The 23,461-nt window shown below is 41.6% G+C and overlaps 1 protein-coding gene and 1 long non-coding RNA gene across 2 annotated transcripts in view; one reads left to right on the top strand and one right to left on the bottom strand.

Annotated features, from left to right (window-relative positions):
* EPAS1 (endothelial PAS domain protein 1) overlaps window positions 1-23,461 on the top strand; it is a 76,511-nt gene that overhangs the window by 28,639 nt on the left and 24,411 nt on the right. The window contains exon 2 of the mRNA XM_038130335.1: window positions 13,043-13,233. Within this exon, the coding sequence (XP_037986263.1) occupies window positions 13,043-13,233 (191 nt within the window). The remainder of the gene's footprint in view (window positions 1-13,042; window positions 13,234-23,461) is intronic.
* On the bottom strand, window positions 1-23,461 carry LOC119698476. The gene is made up of 5 exons (XR_005256163.1): window positions 21,390-23,461; window positions 19,882-20,018; window positions 18,298-19,066; window positions 9,547-10,460; window positions 1-5,610 (listed from the first exon to the last, which is right to left on the bottom strand). It is a non-coding gene; the product is annotated as an uncharacterized LOC119698476 (long non-coding RNA).

Genomic DNA, 23,461 nt, shown 5'->3' with positions numbered 1-23,461 from the left:
AGGAGAGCCTCTTTCTTCTTACATCCACTTCTTACATGGTGGATTGGTTTTGTTCACTGTGTTTTTAGAAAGGCTTTGCCAGGCTTTGTTGGTTAAAGCTGTTCTCAGCTGTGGTAAAAATTTATTGGTAGGTAATGAAACTTCATTTAGTATCAGTCATGAAAATCACCTGTTTGATTGTTAGTGATCTGAGAGATTGGTTTCCTCTTAAGTGGAGAAACTGTGGTTAAAATATTCATCCACATGGGTTTGTTCTGGTAATGGCTGTTGTCTTACAGTCTTTGAAGATTTTTCCCAGGGTTTTCAAGTTTTCTTGAAAATCAACAGAAATTGAAGTCCATTATCTGTATGAGGATAAGAACAAGGGAGAAAATTTTATATGGAAAATTTTTATATACAGTCATGAATAAAACAGCTTTTAAAATTTTTAAGATGTGTAATAAAATCAGTAGTATGTTCATGAAGTGTATTTCTCCAAGGCTTGTTGCTTTATAAATGTACCACTGACTAAAAACTACATTAAATAAAGTGATATTTGTACAACTTAGATTGTCTCCATTAGATGTTACTATGCCTTGCTCTTTAATTATAATTTGTTTTCCATATGCCTCAGTCTTAAGTGTATTTCACAGTAGCATAAAGCTGTTCCAGTAAAAGAGTTAAATATTTATTCATGTTCTTTATTCTGTACCTTTTTTTTTCCCCGTCTGTGAAGGAGTAAATATATTTTTATAACTACCCTTGGCCACAGCAGCATGTTCTGTACAAAGGTAGCTAACTGCACTGGCAGTAGACACACACAGTTCAAAAGAATACATTAGCACAAGAAGCGACGTTCCATTTTGGATTCAGCTTCTATCAACACGCGTACGTGGTGCTCTCTGCCTCAGCCCTCCCCTGCACTTCTGCTCGTGGTGGTACAGTTGTTTCTCAACCTACCTCAGCTTTGGCCTCTGTACCATCCCAGTTGTGTTTTCTAACAACAAAACCATGATTTTGGCAGTGAGTGCAGCTTCTTTTCTTTTTTTTTTCTTAATTTTTTTTCCTTTTTTTTCCATTTTCTGAGAAAGCAGTTAGGTTTTGGGAAATTATGCACTTCAGTTGATTAAGTTACATAATTTAGGGAAAGGATGAGAAGAATAAGAATTTTATTTTCCAAGAACCACTGTAAGGAGGCACAAAGTATGTTTACATAACAGTGTTGGTAGTTACTGAGTTGACAGCACCCTCACTCCTGACTTGGGAGATGCCATCTGTTTTGTGTAACTCCTGTGGCCACTTCTGTGTGTGCTGATCCATTTGCATGCATTTCAGCATGTGCATCTTGGACATTCTCCTCAGAAATTTGGTTGCTGTATAGTCAGAATCAAAACAGTGAATGTTGAGGTACCACACCCTAACAGATGCACAGTTCTGATAGATCTCCAGGACCTGCCCAGATGTAATGTGTTGTTAAGTAAGCTTACAATTGTGGATGGCATCATATAAAACAAAAAAGTCTTGTTTCTTTTCTGGAAGAATTGAGTTCTTCCTACTTATGTTTTTCATAAACAGAATTTCTTACAGCTGACTCCTGCCTCCTGCCCTCTTGGGGTGATGGGGCCATGGTGGAGATGAGAATCAGGCCCAGTATACGCACATGTGCCTTGTTTGCTTAAACTTAAGAAGCCCAAAAGCTCCAACAGAAATAACACCAAAATACTGATATGTTAATTCATAGTTCTGAAGTAAAACCCAGAAAATAGAAAAAAAATGTGGCCATGTGAATTTACTTTTGTATATGTACATGATTTCTTCCTAGCTTTGCTGCTTCTTATGTTCAGATTTTTTTTCTTTTTCCATTTTTTAATTGTAGCTACATAGAGGTTTAGGAGTTAGTAGACAGTAGGAGCAGGGAAGCAATAAAGCAAGAAGCACCAGAAGAGAAAGACTGCATCCAGTTATTTACTTTGTGTTACAATACAGAGTGCCTTTATATCAGTTCCCTTTGAAAGTTAGTGTTTAGTGAGTAATTCAGGGTGATGTGTCAGAGGAGCTAGCGGCCAATTCCCGACAGAACCAAGCCTTAATTTTTAAAATATTTTAAATACTGCAGTTGAGTGTTGAGGGGCCACAACTGTTTCCTCCTCAACTGCTGGAGTTTCGATGTCCCTCCGGCTTCTGCCACAAGCATGGGTGCGGAGGGGCAGGTCAGCAGTGAGAAGATTCCTCAGGACTTTGCCAGGAGCTGAAGGTGTTTTGGGGTTATTGATTGCCCCCAAGTTACATCACTCCAGGGTTTGATTTTAGCTGTAAATTTAGAGGAATTTTCTAACTTGGCTGAAGTGACTGCTGCTTTTCTGGGCAGGTAGCTGATGTGGTCTAACCCTTTAGTATCAATCCTTTTACCTTGTAGTAAGCAAAGAACAAAATTTACCCCAGCTCAAGCTACTAAATTTTGATTTTTATGGACTTAAACTAGTGTCAGACTTTTGAAAACTAATGAGAACTCAAAATCACAGCATACAAAGTCATCACTGCTCCAGTTTAACCTGATGACTTAGTTAGGAGGAGAGAGACAATTAAAGAGCTACTGTATAAAATAACAGCCTTCCGAAGAGAAAGCAGGGGCTGAGAATTAGCTGTGTCCCAGGATGTTTGTACAGACAAAACCCACACCCCAGAGGGCAAAAACTATAGCCTGGCCCTCAAAATCTGCACTTGATCATTGTTGCAGGAAGTGGAGGAAGCTGTGTTACAAGGAATGATCAAAATTTAGAGCATCTGTATTGTTACTTTCAGGAATTACTATTCCCTGCTTGCCAAAGAAATGGCTGTTTAATCTGTCTTTCTGGATATCCATCATCTTACCATGGATGGCTGCAAATCGCCAAGAGATAGAGAAGGAGAAATCATTAACTTCCATCATTACCAAGTGCACGTTAACATGGTTAAAATCCAAAAAGTAAAGAAGGGTCAGCATGATTTAATACAGATTTTATTGCAGGATCTGTTTTCTTAACTTTAGCATTAGAAGATTTGACACTTCAGGAGGACAAAGCATGGCTTATTAACAAACAATGCTGCAAAATAATTTTAGTGAGTGTTTTGAAGGTTCTCTAAAGGAGACAAAACATTTTCATTGAGAATTGGCATCTGCCCCTGCTGCAGTCTTAGAGCATCCATCGCAGAGACCTCATGCTTGAAATAAGGCGATGCAAAGTGGCAGAATTTCTGTTGTGGATGCTCCACTGCCTTTCTGTACAGAACTTACGAGTAAGGATGCTGTAGTGATCATCATCAGAGAGCAGCCCAGAGCCTCAGGAGGAGGAGCTATTTCTGTGCTTCCAAGGCTGGGGCTTCACCTGCTCAATCTTTGCTCTGTTGGAAACCTTGCTGACTGTGATGGAGACAAGCCTCTGTGAGACTGACTTCCAGTTTACAGCTGCCTGCTGGTTTCAGAGACCCACTTAATTACAGATTATTTATTGCTTCTTTCTCTCTGGCTGTTGTTTTACCTGAAATATTTTATTAGTTCTAGCTGAAACTGGTAGGAAAAAAAAATCATAGCTGAAATGCATTGTAGTGGACTGTTTAGCAATTTTTAAAATTGTGTCAATATAGTTACTTTTCAGTTCCTATAAATGCTTGTTATTATGTCTTTACTAGCCATACACTTCTGAGTTTCAATTTTATTCTAAAAATTAGGATGCCCATTTGAGTCAGCTTACATGAAGAGCCTGGAGATGCATAAGAGAAGAAAGGTGGTGTGGAGAGGTTTTGGTGGATGGCCTCTTACATGGCTCTTTTTGGTGAAGATTTCTACATATTTATGGATTGCTGATTTCATTTCAAGGGTTGGAGAACCTACAACATATTGAAGGGTGGGCTGTTTATTTTCCCTGTGTTGTTTTTATGTACTGAAATACTGTAGTGAAAATAGCTGGGTGGAGTGTAATGAATGTTTTCAAAGACCTTCCTTTGAAAGAGGCTTTTTTTCAGCCCTTGGTGGTCACCACCCATTTTCCTGTGCTGTGCAGGCCTCTCTCATTGTTCTTACCCACAAAGGCCCCTTGTGTGAACCTGTCAGCAAATGTGCCAACACAACAAGCTAAAATGTCATGAGATAGTGGTCCAAGCCCGCTGAAGCCCCAGGGTTTGCCCCCACAAATGTTGGTGGGTATTGCCCAAGGGACAACACAGAGTTAGATCATAAAACTTGGGATTTGTCAACAATGCTCTGTGTGACTCTCTGAACTGTTTACAGTTGAGAGGGTTTGGGGCTGAAGCGTAGGTACGCATACCACTGATAGCAAAGTCATGTGATGGCAGTGCTTGTCCCTTAGGCTTGAAATCAAGCTTAATTGAAAAATTGTCCGTGTTTACCAGCAGTTGTGCCATCTTGTTAAAATAATGCCGGTTCTGGTTTGGTATGGGATGGGAATGTGGTCAGTGCCCTTTTCAAAAATGAGGCTGGTTTTGAATTTAATGTGGGGCCCACCTCCCTTCCCCCCCCCACCCCCAGCCTGCAAATTGCACTTCATTCACCTTTAGCTTTAACCCGCTGGTGAAGAGATAAAGCACATCCTTTCATATGTGTTTTTTAGAGTAGGTAAATAGTTGGGTTATCTGAAAACAGATCTTAGCAATACCTGCTGAGCCTTTGAGCAACAATGTGTATGGACCTCTAGATTAGCTGTCAAAATTGACTGATTACTACAAGTAATGCCCCAAGATAAGGATCTGTAATCTCTCAAACACAAATCATTGATAGCCATCTGGGGTTGTGCATTGTCATAACCAACCTTATCCCCACCACTGCAGTGCGATTCCAGGAGAGAAAAGCAGAGTGATACATTTATAACCCACAAAAAAAATTTGGCTGATTTAAAAGGAAGTTCAGTTTTGGCCAATGTTGAAACAGTCATTTCTGTTGCGTTGTTTAGAGTGGTTGGTGCTGGGCCTTCTTCACTCTGCAGGTCATCTCTGAAGCTTGCCTTGTCTTGGCTGATGTCAGAGTTGATTGCCACAGGGAAGGAATCCATGATCTTGATGGACCAGAGCAGTGCAAAACCAGTCTGGGGAGAGAAGACCTGAGCTGAGATGAATGGCTGGCCCTCTGAGACTTGACCATATGCTTTCTTCCTTGTTTCTCTCCAAATGTCTCTAATATTTTTGAGAAGATGGAGGGTGTGTGTCACTGATCTGTTTTAAATGTGGGCTGCAGTAGCTTTACAAAGGTGACCCAGAGCTCTTTTGACCTTCTATGAGCAGCATTGGTGCTTTCTGAGCATACAGTGACTTGGAGCAGGATATTGCACTTCCTGAAAGCTAAGCCAGAGTAAAGTAATCTAGCCCTAATATAGGGAAAAAGGCAGTGCCACTATCTGCTCTAATAGCTGATCAGCAGCCTGACATCTTCTCTGCACGCTGTGGGCCTCAGGTGGTTCCATGGGGCTGTGCCTTGGCCTGAACACAGAGCATTTGGCACATCCTCTGAGGTACCAGGCTTGTGCTGGCGTGGCAGCTGCGGGACAGGCTGGCACTCTCAGCATCGTAAAATAATCCAGGAAGAGATTAATGGCTGCCGAAATCCTAATACTTATCTTTCTGGTCAAGGTACTCATAAAACTAGAGAAAAAAAGGAAGAACATAAATCCTTAGACATTGTTTTGCTTACTATGATTAAATTTATCAGACTCTGTTGACATATTTGAACCTAAATGCTTTTAAAAATGTCAGTGCTCCTGCAGCCTCAGTGAGGTTGCAGCAACAAGGTTTGCAACATTGAACTTCCAAAGTGCTACACAGTTGCTGTAATAACTATATTATTTGCACTGATACCTTAAATTGCACTTGCAGAGTGTTTTTCTTTTAGTAGCTACATTAAATGCAGTCAGTGGTATAAAAGAAGATGCCAGTGATACAAACATTTTTAAACTGTATAGGTCTAATGCTTTTTGTCTTAGTACCACATATTTTTCTTCTTTTTTTTTCACAAATCAGTGCCAAGAATGTTAATGAAAATAAATAAAATACAAACCCAATGCATTTTAATTATTATTACTAAAGGTCCAATCAGAGCTTCAGATACTAGAGAAGTTATAGTCTTATGTGTGCTTTTAAAGTACATATAAATTTATATCCCCTGTAAAGAAAACCTGTTCCTGGCTGTGTTACTGTCAGCTTTGATGGTCTTGGAGTGATACGGACTTAGTGAAGCATAAACATGTTCAAAGGCATCAAAACTTTGTTATTGATTTAGGCTTCATCTCTTGATACTGTGGTTGTAGTGGCCAAATCCTCTATTGTTCTGTCTAACATCCTAATGAGAATGGAAATGAGTTCTTCACTCCTAGTGCAGACTCTTCCCTCCTCTGTCCCTGAGACACACAGATTTCTCATTTTCCTATCGTCTCACCTTTGGTTTTAAATTCTGAAGGAATTACGTCTATTGCTATGGCAGTAGGTGCCAAGCTTTGCTGAACCAGCAGGGATTTGTTATTTAATGAGTATGTAGAGAAACACAAGAAATTCCTCAAACAAGCCAAGGAACTCATGGTGAGTTACTGTAAGTTAGGGCAGCTTTACAGGAAGGGTGGAAGATACTTAATTTCCTTTTTTTTTGTAATAGCCCTTTCTGTTAGTAGCCTTTCTTGTTACCTTCGAACTTTCATTTCCTGTATTAACAAATTCCCCATTTTGACATCCTTTGAGTTTATTTTGTCTGTGTACTGGGTACTGTATCCCAGTGGGCAGCAACACTGCTTTAGCACTTGCCCTCCATGAACACTCCATATATTTCAAACTGGTTTTGGGTTTTTTTCATCCGCCTGAAAATAACTCTGTGTCCTTTCCCTTCCTTTTGTTCTTGCTGGTGTGCTGAACCTAGGCATCTGGTGTCTTGTCAGGCTTTAGAAATTGTCATTTTCACTGGAAAGAGGTATAAGGAGGGACCTGCATGGCACTGTGTATGGGTTTTCGTAGTTTGGCCTGAGTTCGGGGGGAGTGAGTAAATTGCAGCGTCTAGCACTTTTTATTTACTGAGGGTCACTTTTATTACTTTAATGGAGGGAGCTTTCAAAAGCACAGCATGCCATCCAGAATAAACTGCTTGTCAGGTAGAATGGTTAGAAATACATTTTAAAGGAATTTTAAGGCTAAGTAAGCATGACTGCTGGCTGCTTGGTGTCTGTGAGCACATCTCTGGGGCAGTCAAGTGGTGTGGTTCTGAGATAGCTGTGGAGTGTCTCACAGTCAGCTAAACTCCTTTTTTATTATTCTGGTTCAAATCAGCTAGGGATTTGCCAAGCAGAAAGTAATGTAAAATATAAACTGAGCAAAAAATTTATTTGCTAGTTTGAAATAAATCTTTTTTGTTATCTAAGGTAGTACTGCCTGTTAAAATACTTTTACTGAGTTTTTACAGGTTTTAGTTTGAATTTTTTATGCTAAGTATCTGATTTTTCATTTATCTGTACTGTAAAGTATTTTCTTATCTTTGCATGCACAGAATGTATTTTTCTTGTTCTGCAAGTTAGCATTTGATGCTTTAACTCTAAACCATTCAAAATGAGCATTTGCTAGAGAAATTTCATGTGACAACTTAATTAACTGTGGATTCTTGACCTTTAAAGTGCTGAAGCTAGAAACATTTAATACCCAGCCATTGGATATAAAGTAATATGCTTGTTGTTTTACTAGCTTGCATACATGGCAGTTTGAAGCAAAGTCCAAGGGTCACCAAAATCATGAAGTAAACTCAAGCGGGTCTGTCTGAACTGCATAATTCAAAGTGCTGTCCGGATGTGTCACACAGAGTGTAGGTATGAGTGAAGGCTACTGGCTTACTTATGAGATATTTTTCTGCAAGGTGTGCATTTCAGTTTCTCTGAAAGCTTCTGTGATCTGGAGTCTGCACAGTGGGAGTGTAATTCCGTGCAGTTGCTGCACTGCTGAATCTTAAACAAGTGTGTGTGTGTGTGTGTGTGTGTGTGTGTGTGTGTGTGTGTATACAACCTGAGTATCGACCCACATGGACTCGTGAAGAGCAGCGAAACCCTGAGCAGAAGATTGCTGTCCTGCCAAGTCCCCTCTATCAGCTTAGAGGAGGCCACCAATGTCCTTGACAGAAGGGAGGACCCCTGACGCTGGCTGCCTGGCACCCTCATCAGCTGAGTGGGTACCGAGGGCTTTGAGGGGGTTGGAACAGCCTGCAGGAAGGACCAGGCAGATGTATGGGTGGAGGTGGTGGGCAGGGATTACTGGTGGAGATGAAGTACTGGTGGGATTTAAACTGCAGAGAGTGAATACAGTCACAGGCAGTGGAAACAGGACTGAAACCTCAGCTCAGTCCCTGGCTGCTGAGCTGAGGAGGACTGCATAGGCACCTAACCAAGCTTCGGGTCGGTGAGCGATGCCATGTGCCGAAGCTCCCAGGTGGGGGATGATCGGTGTGCCCCGTTGTTTGTGGGGCTGATCCTTCCTGTCTCTGGGTCACAGGTACCTTTTGAGGATATGCTGCTGCAGGACAGTGGCAGCAGTACAGCCTCTGGCTGAGGCAGGCTCCCTCAGCTGTTTTCCTGGCTGCTGGTGCCTGGAGCTGTCACAGCAGTGGGCACTGGGAAGGCAGCTCCTAAGCTGATGTGGTAGTTTTGCAAGATTGTTTAAACCAGATGGGTTATGTGGGGCTTCAGGTTTTGCCAATAAGTTGCCGTCCCTGAAGTTTCCAGTCCTGCAGTAAGAGAGCTTCAGAAAGTCAGATTATGATCTTCACCCCGGGTGTGCAAGACCTTTTGTCTGCAGGCATTCCTGCTGATTTCAGTGAGGCTGTGTTGCAAAGGCCTGCAATGAGCAAAAGAGATAGGAATCTGGCTCCTGGGATCCATGCAAGGCATTCTACATCACCTGGGGTGTTTTCACCCAGTGGCATCAAGAGGTCTGTTCCTGGCATGGGTGTACCCTTGGAACTAGTTTGGTGTTTGGATTCTAGGAAGAAGCATGGAGAACTGCTTATGAAAATTTGGAAGCTTCACCTTGGGAGCACAAACAGTTGCCAGTTGTTTGTCATCTTTTTTCACGTGCATTGGCCCATAAATTCTATTTTCAGAGTGCAAACTAAACCCACCAGGAAGGAGTGGGAAATCATGTAAACAGCTGTCCTGAGGATACAGTGCTGTACTTGTGTTCTGTGTGACAGAACTGCCTGTGCCTCCGGAACTCTTCCATTCTCAATGGCTTGCACACCCATAAGCAGCGCAGCACTGGCACATCATCCAGCAGCCCTGGGAGAGTTCTTGCTGGGAAGCAGCACCTCCCTGTTCCTTCTCAAGTCTCCTGACCACCATTTATGTAGCCAAGTCCTGAATGGAGTCACCAGAGCCATTCCTCAGCTTGGCTTCCCCCTTTCCAAAAGAAATCTGAGCTTCTCTATTCCTTTCTTAGTTTATTGGGATCAGTTATGCTGTGATTGCAGTGAGAGTGCATGTGCAGCTCAGTGGAATCTTATCCTGCCTGATTCTGAGATTCCAGAAGGAGCAGGTGTCCAGGAGCTCCCAGGAGGCTTACCTTGGAATATCCTGGGGCTTTGGACCAGCGTACGGGTGGCTTGATTGGCGGTGGCTTTCTCTGCTCTTCCCTCTGCACTTCTAGAAATCTGTCAGAGCGAGCGAGGTTTCTGCTTGCGTTGCTTTCTCCAAGCGGTGACGCACGCGCGTGCTCTTTTTCTGCCACACAAGTGGGTGGTTTATATGCTAGGAGGGAATGATTCATAAATTAGCTAGAGCCCAGGCCTTTTCTCTATTGCCTGGGTGATGTGTGAAGAGGATTCAGTGTCAGCCTTTCTTTCCTCCTGGCCTCCAGTCATGCAGGTTGCAGTCACTTTACCACTCTCCAGCTATGGGTGGTCCAACCTCACCCAGGGTGGAAGGCTAATCATGTGGGGGTAACTGCAGAGAGAATTATTAATGGCCTACAGTCTGAAAAAAAAAAAAAAAAGAAAAAAAAAGAAAATACTGCTTTTTGCAGAATTCTGTAACTCAACTGCAATTTTGGGAATCTTTTGCAACCAGGACAAGTACGCACAGAATGACCATCTTTGACATGGACATCCTTGGGAGGCCCAGCAAGCAAGCTTAGATGGAGATCTTGAGTAGGGAAGTGGCATGAGGGAGTTTTGGGTCTTGGTGGGCTTATGCTGGCTACTATAGCAACATGACTCGAGGGTGTGCTGTGTGAGGGGAGATGGGGAGGAAAATTGAGGTGCAGGCAGCCACAAGGGGAAAATGCCTTACAGGCAAGTTATTTGTTTATTTAAAATTATAATGGATGAGCAGAAAAGTCTTTTGAAAGTGACCAGGCAGGCTGATTCCTCCCCCTATCTTCTGATGTGAGAAAGCTCTGGTGTGCTGTGTGAAGAATGGAGATGTCTCTCTGCAGAGGACCTTAGCAGGACAGTCAGACGCAGTGTTGAGGGAAAGCATCTGTAACAGAGAGAGAGAAAATCTTTCTCTGCTTATAGTGTTAATTATTAGAAACTGTGAGCAACCCATGGTTATTGAAACCAGCTTGTCTCATTAGCCACACTTCAAAATTATATTTACAGAGGTTAGACAACTAAATATTTTTCTTTGTGGCTGTGGTGGTGTCATGAGAGACCCTGTCTTATACAACCTGTTTTTACTGTATAAATTGTGACCTGACTTTGGCCTTGTTTCCCAAAGTTTTATAATTAAATGAGGAGGGACTGGATCTTGTTTTGCCCAAGTTGGTTGTAATGTGAAAATTGTGGCCTCTAGATTTAGAACAGAGCTCAAACATTTATGGTTGAAGTTATATTTTTCCAGCAGCAATGGAAATGCTCATAAATACTGCTACATAGTTTTTGTTCTGTTTGGTTTTGTTTTGCTTCTACTCTTTTATTTTCTTGGTATAATTAGAAACTGAGATTTGTTCCCAGTCTAGCGTCTATGTAGGCACAGAGGAGGCACATTTTTCTTTAGTGAGCAAAACGTGTTTCTGAAAGTACCATCAGTATATGTGTTATACCTGACTCTCCTGTAGCCAGCACCTGCCCCAGGAGAACATGGGGCATTTTTTGTTGTATCTTCTCAGGTAGTTGTAAGAAGGGACTTTTTTTTTCACATGGATGTAGCATGACTCTTACTTGGCAAGGAGAAGAGTATTAAGTTAGTGTCACCCTGTGAATTTCCTTTAGATTCAAACTTAGATGGGTTGGTGTTTGCTTCAGCAATACCCTTGAAGTAATTATTGAAGTTGGATCCTGCCATTATGCACTGAAATGTGTGTAGGTCTCCTCCAGCACACGCCTTCTGTAACAGAGACCATGTTACAGAATATTCACCTTGGGCAAAATAATTGTGAAAGATGTTTGCTGAGACCTGATCACGGATCTTGAGAAAATACTGCAAGAATTTGAGCCCCCTTGGCCTGTTAGCACACCCACTAGTGAGCACCCGTCCGATCCCACATATGTGCCCAGCTTGCTGTGTTTTGCACCAAAAGGGCTCTGCTGATGTGTTGTGAGCTCCCTCCTGCTTTGAATGATGATGTTGAGTGTCCAGCCTCGTTGAGCCCCAGCAAACACCTTATTGTGACTTTACTCTTGGCATTTAATGCACCTCCTGACTGGTTTTCCTTCTTACTAATTTATGAAGCCTCCTGTGGTTTCAATGCTGGAAGCTTTTGCAGACTGTCTAGGTCTTCAACAAGCAGTAATCTTCTTTAGAATACTCTGCTATGGATTAATACTCCTTTTCTATTTTAGGCAGTTTAGCGTGAGACCAGTCATGATTGAAACAGTTTCTAGAATTAAGTACTGCGATTAATACTTGTTTTTCTCATAATCTTCATGCAACAGAATATATTTATTTTAACTCCTGGTTTTGATAGGGTGGGGTTTTTGGTTGGTCAATTTTTGGTTTACAGGCTCATTATTTTATATTGATGTTGGAAAAAGCAAGTTATAAGCTGCTTCATTTTTGGGAGCCTCACTAGGGGAGAGAGGTGCTGCTGGTGATTCTAGAAATGAATGTGCAGCCAAAACAGCAAAAACAGTAGAACTGCTCTACATACATGCTCTACCCTCTTCTGAGCTTAATCAAGTGGCACTGGTGGACTGTTGCAAGAGTCAGCCTGAAAAGAAGTGTATTTTGTGTTGGTGTGACTGTGATCCTCAACTGCAAAACCTCAACTCATGCAAGTGGAGGAACTTGTAGTATCAGCAGAGCTACGTGGAGTTGAAGTAGCTCATGGTTTTAAATGGATTGAGATGCTTCATGTTTTGAAATTTAATGAAATTGTACTTCATTAAAGAACCTTAGAGTCATTAGAGCTCGCTCTTAAAACGCCCTATCCCAGAACCATTATAAATTTATTCCTTGTGCTTCTCACATGTTAAATTTAGCTTTATGTCCCTTGGTGGCTTAAATTTGCATACTTGCTTCATAAAATGTCCTCTCCTTTGTTATTTCCTGCCCTTCTATTTTACATGGAGCTCTACTGGTTATGTTATTTCACTCAAGAAGGAATCTACTTTCATAGACAGTGAAGAAATGGTGATTTAATTAGAACAGCTTCTCCAAAGAAGGGCTATCTTGCAAGCAGCTGTATTTTCCATTTTGTGCCCTTCATGGTCAAAGAAAGATGGCTTTCTGGACAAGTTTTGGATTAAGAGTTGAGACAGTTCTATAGACCAGTTCTATAAACTATTGTTCTAAGGACAATTTGATACTCCACTACTTTTATTTTAATGTGGAGAATTTGCTATTTCATTTTGAATCTCTTGCCTAAGGCAGATCTCAATTCTGTTGTTCTGCGTGGGGATTCGGGGCTGACTCATGCAGAGTCTGAGCCCTTTCCAGCTGTGGCAGTGCTCTCTAATTCCAATTCAGAGGGCACAAATAGGTATTAAAGCTTGACCAATTGATTTTAAACACTTGACAGAATGGATTAATTGCTGAGAAGATACTCTCTTGTAAATGCCTCACAAGTTGTGAATTGCATTTCAATAAATGCTTTTTCCTTTCTCTTCTTTACCTATCAGGAGCAGTTCTGAACGGAGGAAGGAGAAATCAAGAGATGCAGCAAGATGCAGAAGAAGCAAAGAGACCGAGGTTTTCTATGAGCTGGCACATGAGCTGCCCCTGCCCCACAACATCAGTTCCCACCTGGACAAGGCATCCATAATGCGCCTGGCAATCAGTTTCCTGCGGACTCATAAGCTTTTGTCTTCAGGTAAGATCTGGCTAAAAGTACTTCGGTGTCCGAGCTCGCTGATGAGAGCTTGGTAAGATTATGCATGCTCTTCTCTGACTACAGGGTTACCAAAATAATAGTTAGGACAGGCTTTTTGCCTCTCTAAATAAAACCTCTGAGAACTCTTGAATGTGGTTTGTTAATCTCAGTTACAAGATTATGAACTTTTAACAGTTTAATCAGAATTCAAACATATGCCTTAAGCTTCCACGCTGAAACAAATAATTTTCAGTCTGGCATGGCAAACATGTTTGTGCCTGCACATTCAAACAGCAGCTGGGATGCTCTGACGGTCCAGTACTTTGTTTGAAAGGAGTAATTCTGCTATCCACTGGCAAAGAGTAGTAGGAAGGTTGCTTAGAACAAGCTATACTAAGATAGCTAAAACAACTGCTAAATACTTGATATGTATGGATTCTGCGCAATCAGTTTTGCTCATGTTGGACTAGTAGGAAACATGAACAAGCATAATTTTTATAGCCTGTGAAAACTGATAAAATTAGGAATACTTCTGTTTTGCCCCCTATACTTGAATAAACACTTTGATGGAATATGTGGCTTGAGTAGCCTGTAAGATCAATGAAAACAACTGAAGTTTCCAGAACTTTCACACGGTGACCTATGAGCGTTCAGAATACGTTAAGAAAACAATGCCTGCATTGTTTGTGAATGGTAACCCCAGAATTTTGTCTTTTCCTTCATTAATGGCAAGACTCCCAATAAGGTCACAATTGCACTTCCTCTACTCAGAAAAGTTGAGTCATACAACAGCAATTACTTTAATAAATGTTATTAGGAAGCATCCCATTTTGTGGTCAAATTTGCTGTTGGTTTGTTGTTGGTTAGTCTGAAAGATATGGCAAATTCAATTCTGCTTCTTTGCACTCTGTAATTTCTTGTAGCACTTTTGGCTTTTGCTGAAGCCTACTGTATAAAATGTAGGTATTTTTATCTTAGCTTATAGAATGTGCTGTTATCATGTACTTCTGTGAAAAGTTTATGTGCTGAACAGGGTTTGGAAATCATCTCTGATGTTGTTACGTAACTAATACTTGAAGAAGTTGCGTAAATAGGTAAATGTTCTTAAACAAAGCCAATTTGTTACTAACTTTCTCATAAAAACACAGCCTCAGCTTTTCAAATATTTATATGGCATGAACTGGAGACTGACACACCATAGGAAAAGTAAACTTCTGAGAGGTTGTAACCGATAAGTAATGTGCATGCCTGTAAAAATTGACATGAAATAGTCAGATGCAGTCATCATCAGAAGAATACATTTGCTAAACTGCTAAAATTAAAGTGAACGTTTCAAATGAATTTGCATTTCTCAGTGGGGAAAAAAATCTACTGACTAATACATTTATTTTGATGCTTCTATAGTGTTAAAGCTTAGACTCATTATTTGATAGTGATGACAATTCAGTATATGTGTATAATATTCATACATACACATAAAGATATTATTTTTGAGACATATCTCTGTGACAGTGTTTGAAAAATAATGTGATTCATGTAGACAATTTACATTTTCTTGAAGTACCACCAGTACCCAGCAGCAAAAAAGAATCAGGAAATAAAATGTTACAGTAGCCACAAGCTGTGCTTTAATATTTCATACTTTTCTCTGTATTGGTTATTTGCTTAGTCTTAAATCTGATGGACTCACTTGCTCAGTCCAAATATTAACCTAGAGTAAATCCTCTCATTAAAATTTGTGTTGTTAGGCAAATGCAGATTTGTCCATGGCTGCATCTTTAGGCATCAGAGGTGTAGATAAGGGTTTCAAAATCTTAGATGCTTCTATTCTGAGGAGTTGAACTTAAAGTACTTTAAAAGGATGGATTTTCTGGAAATTTTGGGTAATCTTTTCTGATAATGAAAATACATTATAATTAAAGAACTCAAGTCAGAAAACCTTGTCTGCTACTCATCTCCTATTCCGAGCATAGCTAACATATAAATTAAACTTCCTATCTTTGTGGACCTCTGAATAATATCAGTCTTTATAAGGACATTGGCTTTCACTAGAAGGCCATCCAATTTAATTCAGAATGGTAGGTTTTTGATGCAGATAGAGGCTCAGAGATCAAGAGGTTTGCTGCTTATCCTGTTTTGACAAGTGTGAAGCAAGATGGAAAATGGGCTTGGGTGATGTTTGTGCTCGTTCTGTTCTTGCTTCTGCTTTGGACCCTTTCTGAGCCCCAAGCAAAGCTGCAGCAAAGGTTTCATGTGCATGTTTAGCAGCCTGGAATTTGACCATAAAGATACTGTTGCATTTGAGAAGTCTGATTTGACTGACACGGTGCTTGGGGACTGATTTGACTGACACGGAGCTGTGTCATCTCTTGATGGCTGAACTGAGAAATGAGGAGGTGGAAGTGCTTAGAAGCAAATGCCCAGCCTGCAAACCCCTCTTTGCTTTGTGGTGTCTTTATTGAAATGGTTTGGATTATTTGGGCTGGACACCTACTGTAAACTGGAGTTAAGTGAGTGTATTTGTTCTGTCAGTAATTTGGACATTGAAATAACATTTGCTGCAGCTTGAAAAGAAGCTTCAAAATGGGATAAAGATAAAACTACTGCTTGATTACCATTTTTCTTGTTTCCAGTTTAGTCTGTCAAAACCTACTAGCACACCATATTTCATTTTGTGTTACTGTTTGTGGGCATGATTCTCAAACACGCCTCTGTTTTAAGGCAATTTTGCCCGAATCAGAGAGAACAAGGCCTTTCCCAGGACTGTGCCCTCATCTTTCTGCAAGCTGATGCTCCAGGTGGGATTTTGGAGATGGCTATAGGCAACTTGCCAGTCTCACTCCGCTGGCATTAAGTGTCTCATGCCCTATTATTCCCTGAGTCGGAATAGGGCTTTTCACTTGTGTAACTTGGGCTGTTTTATTAGTTATGTCTGCATAATGATCATTTATCTGTTGGGAAGCCAAGACCTAGGGAAATCTGTGCCCACATTCTTTTAGCAGGTGAATGGCAGAGTCCCTGAATCCGAGCCCTCATTGAGAGCTCTCCCGCTACGTGCCTTAAAAAATCCCGATTTCTGGATTGCAGAGTGCACGTCTCCTGCAGGCGTTGTAGGGCCCTTGTATCCTATCATAATAGGAAATAGCTGGTTGTATATCTCAGAGTTCAAAAGGGTAAAAAATACCAGGTTTGGCTTTATAAAAGTTGCTGCTTTACTTAGTAACACGTTTCCCTTTGATTTTCACAGTAGGCAATTCTGTGTGGGAATGTTGGAGAGGAAGCCTTTAACATTTAGAAATGCAGGCTGTTCGTCTGACGGCCTGATTGAGATTAGTATCACAGGAAGCAAACTGAAACAATAGCTTTATAATACTGTTTCCATGTTGTGCACAGAACAGTACACGGTATAATTGGAATGCTTAGTAGAAATATTTAATTATGATCATCTTAAATATTTTTCAAGATGTCTCCTAATTCTGCTGGCATAATACATTTTTTACCATCGTCACATTCAAATCTTTGGGATAAATTTAGAACTGATCTTTGTTCATTTCAAGTAAAGGTTTTGATCCCATAAAGTTGCTGCTGAAAATAGGCATTCTGATGCTTATCAGTAGTGGAGCATTTGGATACGAGTTCTTATGTCCTTCAGTATGGTCAGAAAAACTGTTAGCAGTACTTTTCCCATGTTATTTTCTAGTATAGCTTGTAAGTAAGGCTAATGCTTTTTGGGGAGCTAATAGATGGCAAAAGAGAAAAAATGGCTTTTGCTGGAGAATGGCTGCCTTGGTTAACAGCTAACATTGTGATAGCGGCTAAGGCTGCCTCAAATATCCTCTTTTTATCTGAATATGAGGAGGAGAATCCATTTTAGGAAGACTGAATGCACACTGCCAATAATTTTAAGTGTTTATTTGAACCATGCTGATGCTAAAGGTGTTACAGGAACCAAAACTCTTTAGTACAGTGAGTTTCTCTGTGCCAGGACGGACTTTTTAATCAGGCAAATCAGGCAAACACAATTTTATTGGCTTGCCTTAATCCCATCCCAATTGTGTGGTCACCCGGCTGTCTTTTCTGTGCAGAAATCCAGCAAAGGAAACTGGCTGGGAGTTGTTCTTGTCCAGGCAGACAGCAGCAGAAATGGGGAGGGAACAGGGATACAGACGGGAAGTTGTTTGGGAGAAGGGAGGCCACAAGGAAGCCAGTGTGAAGGTTTCAAGGGAGAGAGACAACAGAGCCGGAAAGCCAGCAGGGAGCAGAAGGGGAAAAAATAGCTTTTCTCTAGGCTTTTAAGGGAGAGGACAGACTGTAGGGAGAACTGATGTGGGCATTGTTTTTGAATGTCTGGACAAGCTGCATCTAATGTCAGACCATTGTGGCATAAAACAGTGCTTTAAAAATAGCATGTCTCCTTGATTGCTTTTATTACATTGGGAAAGAAGTTTAATGCCAACCATGCTGCTAGGAATGAGAGTGAGTCGGGTCCTGAGCGCTTCAGCTGCTTGAAGTGATGTCCCCTTTCAGGGAAGGTGCACCCCAGAGCCTGGTCTGATGGGGTGCTGTATTCCCAACATTCAACACTGATGGCTGCAGGACTCCAAGCAAGTTCCTGGGAGCAGCATCTGAATGATCTGGCTAGATACAAACTCTGCAATCAAAACAACACTAACATAAGTGTTTCCTTTATCCAAGATTGCTTGTGCACTTGGAGATAAGAGCCCTTCAGGAAGCTTCAAATTTAAGAGTAGCTTTTTCTTGATGTATCTAAATTGAAAACTTTTATTGAACACATTGAAAATATCCCCTTGAACAGGATGTACTGCCCTGTCAAGACAGAAAAAAAGGGGGGAAAAAATCTCTTTCCTTTGATGGAAAACAAGAAACCAGGAAGGGACAAGTCTGTCTCAAAGCTGCTGTCTCTGATGCAGGATGAAGCTGCTGTTAGATCTTCCCTAACTTTTGCCTGCTGGTGTCAGGCAGGTTTTGCAACTCTCCTCCGGAGTGGCAGCTGCAACCTGGTATCAGTTATGCACCATATGTAAGCAACTTACTGGTACTTACAGGAATCAGGATGAGACAAAGCCAGGAAAATTCTGTGCAGGTGATGATGTGACCTCTAGGAGAAACACATTTTATCATTGTCTACCTCTGAACCGACCAGAAAGACCCCTTTGAGTCAGATCAAAGGTGTTGAGAGGAATTATAGGTTGTTTGCTAGGAGGTTGTTTATACCTGCACAGTTATTTCTTTTAAGGAGAAGCCTGATTTTTGAGCCTTCAGACTCGTTCCAAGAGGTTGGACTGAAGGAAATGAGCAAGCATCTACGGAAAAAGTGTTCTTAAACTTGGGAACAGTGCACATCCTGACAGTGAGAATTAATCAAAGCTTGTTTACAAAAGTTATTTTTAGCATAAAAGGTTATCATAAACACTGCAATAAGCATTTGCCATTACAGTTCAAAGTTTCTTGTAAATAATAAATAATAAATTCTATCTGGCAGTTAGAAAATTTGTCAAAATAAATACTTACCAAAATTTAATGCAGACTGAGACATGGACTGAAAAATACTGTATCAAAATTCAAGAAGTACGGCCTTGGGGCAAAGTGAGCAGTGGATGATCCATCAAATGTTGGGACATGGGACACCATTGCTCTGTTCTTGGTTCCCCTGTAGCTCTGACAGCCATCCCAGGAAGGCCACAGCAGCAGTTTTATGTGGCTTTTTTGACATGTTTCAACATCTCCCAGTCTCCCCTAGACAGAGATTCTCCTCCTGTATAGGCTTTCCAGAGTTACATGAACACAATCTTGGCTGGGCTCCATCAAGTAGCTGTAATATGAACAACAATATTACAACACTTCATTCTGCTGAATGTGCTGTTAATGTAAACTGGCATATTTGCAGGCCAGTCTCCCTGCTCTACTGTCATGGTGTCTGAACTGAGGTGTTCCCTGTAGTTAAAGGGAGGTAGAAAGTGTTGTGGGAAAAAAACCAGAAATGCAAAAAATTATTCAAAATTTATTCAAAATTTAGCCCGCCGCTATTTTGAAATGCAATGCTAACAAAAAAAACAATCAAACAAAAAAAAAACCCACCCCCCGAAAATCAGTATAAACTGAGTCCCACTGTTACCCTTCCCAAAGACCTGCAAAAACCTGGCAAGTCTACATGAGGTGCTGCTCTGTGGATAAAGTGACCTCAGACCTACTGGAAACCCAAGGCTGAAGTTCTGCTCTCACCTCCTCATGCTAACCTCCCACTTTCCTTTGGCCCCAGCTTTCTCAAATATTTTCCATCTGAAGCTGAGTGTGCTTACACTAATGCTCCAGTTCAGCACCAAGGTAAATTAATGAAGACAATTTAAAGTGAAACACAGTAGGGATTTCAGGGAGGAGCTTGCAGTAGCCATGACATTATTTGTTTTGCATCTGCAAAATAGATTCTTTCTGAAGCAAACCAGATTTTTGCTAGTGGCAGTGACCGAACTGCTTCTGATGTATCACTCTCCTAAAGTGTGTATATCCTCTGTGTGTTAGTAGCTAGTGTTTTCCACAGGAGAAAGGGAACATGCTCTAATGCTGACACTGCAGCCATAGGAGGGACTCCTATTTATTATTTATATTACTATAATTATACCAAGTTACCTGATACAGGGCATACCAGGGCCACCACAGTGCAGCCCAGCATGTTTCTTTGCTGCAGACTCAGGATCCTCAGGTAGCTGATTTGCTTCAGCGGGTGAGCACAGATGACACCTTCTGGGGCTGTGTTTACAAAGAACCTGGAAACAGTCGAAGACATGAGAACCTTTGGTGTGTTCCCCAGTGCTGGAGCTGCACTGGGTAGGCTGCTGTGGGGACAGGCAAGGGATGGATGGGCAACAGCAGCAGAGTGGCTCTGGAGGTACTCGGCACCCACCTTTTTGTGCCTGATAGCACCTGCAGGTTCCTCACCTTTGAAACGTGAGCACACCTTATTAAGTACCACAAGAAACCCGTATCTGCCAGCTCCCCTTTCCTGCTGCAGCCCGACTGCTGAGGAGAAAGGAGGGGGTGCAGTGGGATTTATTGAGTTATCAGGGAGGCTGGAGCATGTCTGCAGAACACCTTGGTCGTGCTTTTGGGTTAGGTTAGATGGGGTGCACAGCAGCACAAACAATCTTCTCTCCCTCCTCCCTGTCCACATCACAGATGCCTCCAGCTGGACAGAGATAATTTTGATAAAAACAGTGTACTCTGATCCCACAAACCCCTGTAACCACATGCCTTAAAGCTGACTATATCTTTAAGTACTATGCTCAGCTCAGACCTTAAGGGTTTGAACCTGCAGCCCTGATGTGAGTGATCCATGTCCTCTGTGTGTGTTTGTATAAGTAATATAATTTATATACAGGGAAAAGCAAACTTAATCATCTGATAATACAAGTAAAGTGTTTGTCTTTCACTGTTGGAGGCATTTAAGAATACAAATGCTTTGAATAGCCTTCCTGCCTTTGAATGGTCATGTTTTGTTAATGCAAACTTAATGAGCTGGGAAAAAAAATGGAAAGGAGGGTCTGGGGTTACAGCTGAAAAGTCATTTTTTTCTCTGAACCCACACTTGGCTGATTGTCTTGGGCTATAGCCATGATCCCTGCTGAATAAACCATTTGTTTGCTTCCGGAAAAGTAAAAAAAGACCCTTGACATTCTTTACGCAGCAGAAACAAGCTTGGGAGCAGATGGTCACTTACCTTTTTTTTTTTTTTTCTTTTTCCTTTCCTAAATGTCATTTTGGTCAAAGTGTGTACTATTCAAATATATTATTGTATATTTTCTGTATTTTAAATGCTAGTCCTGATGCAATTTCCTGAAGTCATTTGCTTTGTACTGAGGAGGAACTGGCCTCTGCATGTGTAGCCTGAATTGCAGTGCAAGGATGTGAAATGAAAATCCCCGCGCTGTGCTGGCCATCCCCAGAGAGCGTCCTCTCTTCCCTGCTACCAGTCTTGTTGAGAGGCAAAGGGTGATAAACCAAGTGCTCTCCATAGCTCTGGGCCTGAGTCCATTTCTTCCCTTGTTTGCACAGTGCATGGTAGGCTGCTGCCAGGGAGGGATGTTGAGGAACAGGAGGATGCAGCAGCAGCAGCCAGCATCGTTTCCTTCACCACTTACCTGTTCCAAACAGTGCTTGCTGGGCTCTGCATTGCGACTGCTCATCCCGCTTGGTTTGCTTGCAGACCATCCTCAGGCACTAGCAGCTGCAGTTCCAGGAGCTGTATAGATCAAACTTATCCTTTAATCATCACTCATTAGTGCTTCAAAGTAAAAACTGCATTAGTTTGGCTTAGCCTCTTCCCTATTCAAAAAAGCAACAAACCCAAACCATGTAACGTTTTACAAAGCAGTGCCCTATTCCTGCTTCTAGACTTCTTGCAAAATGAGTATTTCAACAAGAAACATGAAGGAATATGATCAATGCACTGTTTCACTGAGGAAAAGAACAAAAATTAATGACTTTTCTCAAGTGCTAACAGTATGTGTACTACAGAACAAACTGTAAGCTGAAATTGCAACATTAAACCATAAAAGGAGAGCAACTTCTCCAAGGAATTTGTTTGTGTCTCACTGTTCTTGCAAGTAAGGCTGATGCAATTATGGTTGGAGCCTCTGGACAGCAAAATTGGTGGTGGGCCCAAGCCTGGAGCACTCTTATGCCACCAGGAAGGAGCACAGAGAGCAGAATCACTTCAGCTCTTCTGTCATCATCCTTGCTGCCGTGGGCTCTAGGGCACCTTTGATCTAGAGGGGACTTACCCATGGCCCTATACCTTGGAGTTGGTTATTCATTATTCTGAGACTATAAGATGGGGTTTTTTTTCTTCTTTTACTTGCTTTTTCCCTTCAAAATCAGGGCCTTACCATGACATTTGCAATGACTGATCACAAATGTGCAGGCTAACTGACAAAACTGTAAAGATAAGCTTACCACAGCATGTTTGAGGTACACAGACCAGATACAATATCTCTAAGTGGTTTTGTAAAACATCATTCCAGAAGTTTCACATAAAACATATCAAGAAATTAATGAGCCAGCTCCTACACAGAAATTTTTTGATACTAGCTGTCTGCATGTCATTCCCTGACAGCTTCTTATTCATGGAGCTGAGACATGCTTAAAAGCATAGAAGGGAAAATGGGCATTTGTGACTGGCATCAGGAGGAGCAGTGCCTGCCCCCTCTCCCTCTGCCTGCAGTTCTGCCATGTGCTGCCTCCTGTGGCACTGGATGGGCCGTGCAGAGCACACATGACGAGGGCATCATGGTGCCATCAATTGTCACTACACTGCAGCCAAAAGGTACCAAGAAAATGAATAACCAAAAGAAAAATAGCTGTAATAAATATTCTAGCACAGCTTTAGGTTTCAGCTGAACAGTGGCATGGCTTTCCCAGAAATGAGTAAGGTGCACTGGGTTCATGAATCTGCACAGGCAAACATCTAGGACATAAGCAGAGTCTGAGACTCTCCTTGCAGGACAGGGGAAGTGTGGGTGGGTGATGAAGCTTGTCAGACTTTGGCGGAGTGAGGCATAGGAAGTCCTGAGGTCTGCAGATGAAAAAGCAGGTATCAGTAAGATGGATCTGTGGTTTTCCAAGGAATACTGAGATTTATGGGATGACAAAGAGATTCACCCACGATGACTTCAAGGGAGCAGTTTTCTACTTTTTCTGTCCAAAGCAGTGTTAAGAGATGTGTCTGTGCTGAGTGAAGAGCATGTTTTGTAGGAGCTGTATTTCAGCTTCTTAGAAAGCCTGACCTGATGGAAGAGTCCTGATAGGTGTTCATTAGGATTGCACAGATTTATGTACCTTCTATAAGGCTTGCCCTCTGCCTTGTGCCTGTTAGGAGGTACAAAGTTGAAGGTGGCCAAGAGAACATGCACAAAGAAGATGCACTTCACTCATCTGCATCTGCAGGTGTTTGACTAACATGTCTTGCAGAAACATGCTAAAGGTGAAGAGAGGGTCTTGCATTTGCCAAAACATTTAGAAAAGTATCTCCTGCCTTTCTAGTGATAAGGGCATCCTTTTCTTATGCTGTTCTGAAGGCCCCACCAGAAGAGATTTGTTGAAAGGAAATTTTAACAGCAGAAAAATATTTTGTCGCCTTGTAACCAGATGTACTTGCATTGAAAAAGGCTGGCTGGAGTGCTGAAGGCTTTAAATGCCTTTTTTTCCTTTTTTT

The sequence above is a fragment of the Motacilla alba genome, chromosome 3 (genome assembly GCF_015832195.1).
Source record: "Motacilla alba alba isolate MOTALB_02 chromosome 3, Motacilla_alba_V1.0_pri, whole genome shotgun sequence".
Taxonomy (NCBI): Eukaryota; Metazoa; Chordata; class Aves; order Passeriformes; family Motacillidae; genus Motacilla; species Motacilla alba.
This window is presented reverse-complemented; position numbering and strand designations above follow the sequence as displayed.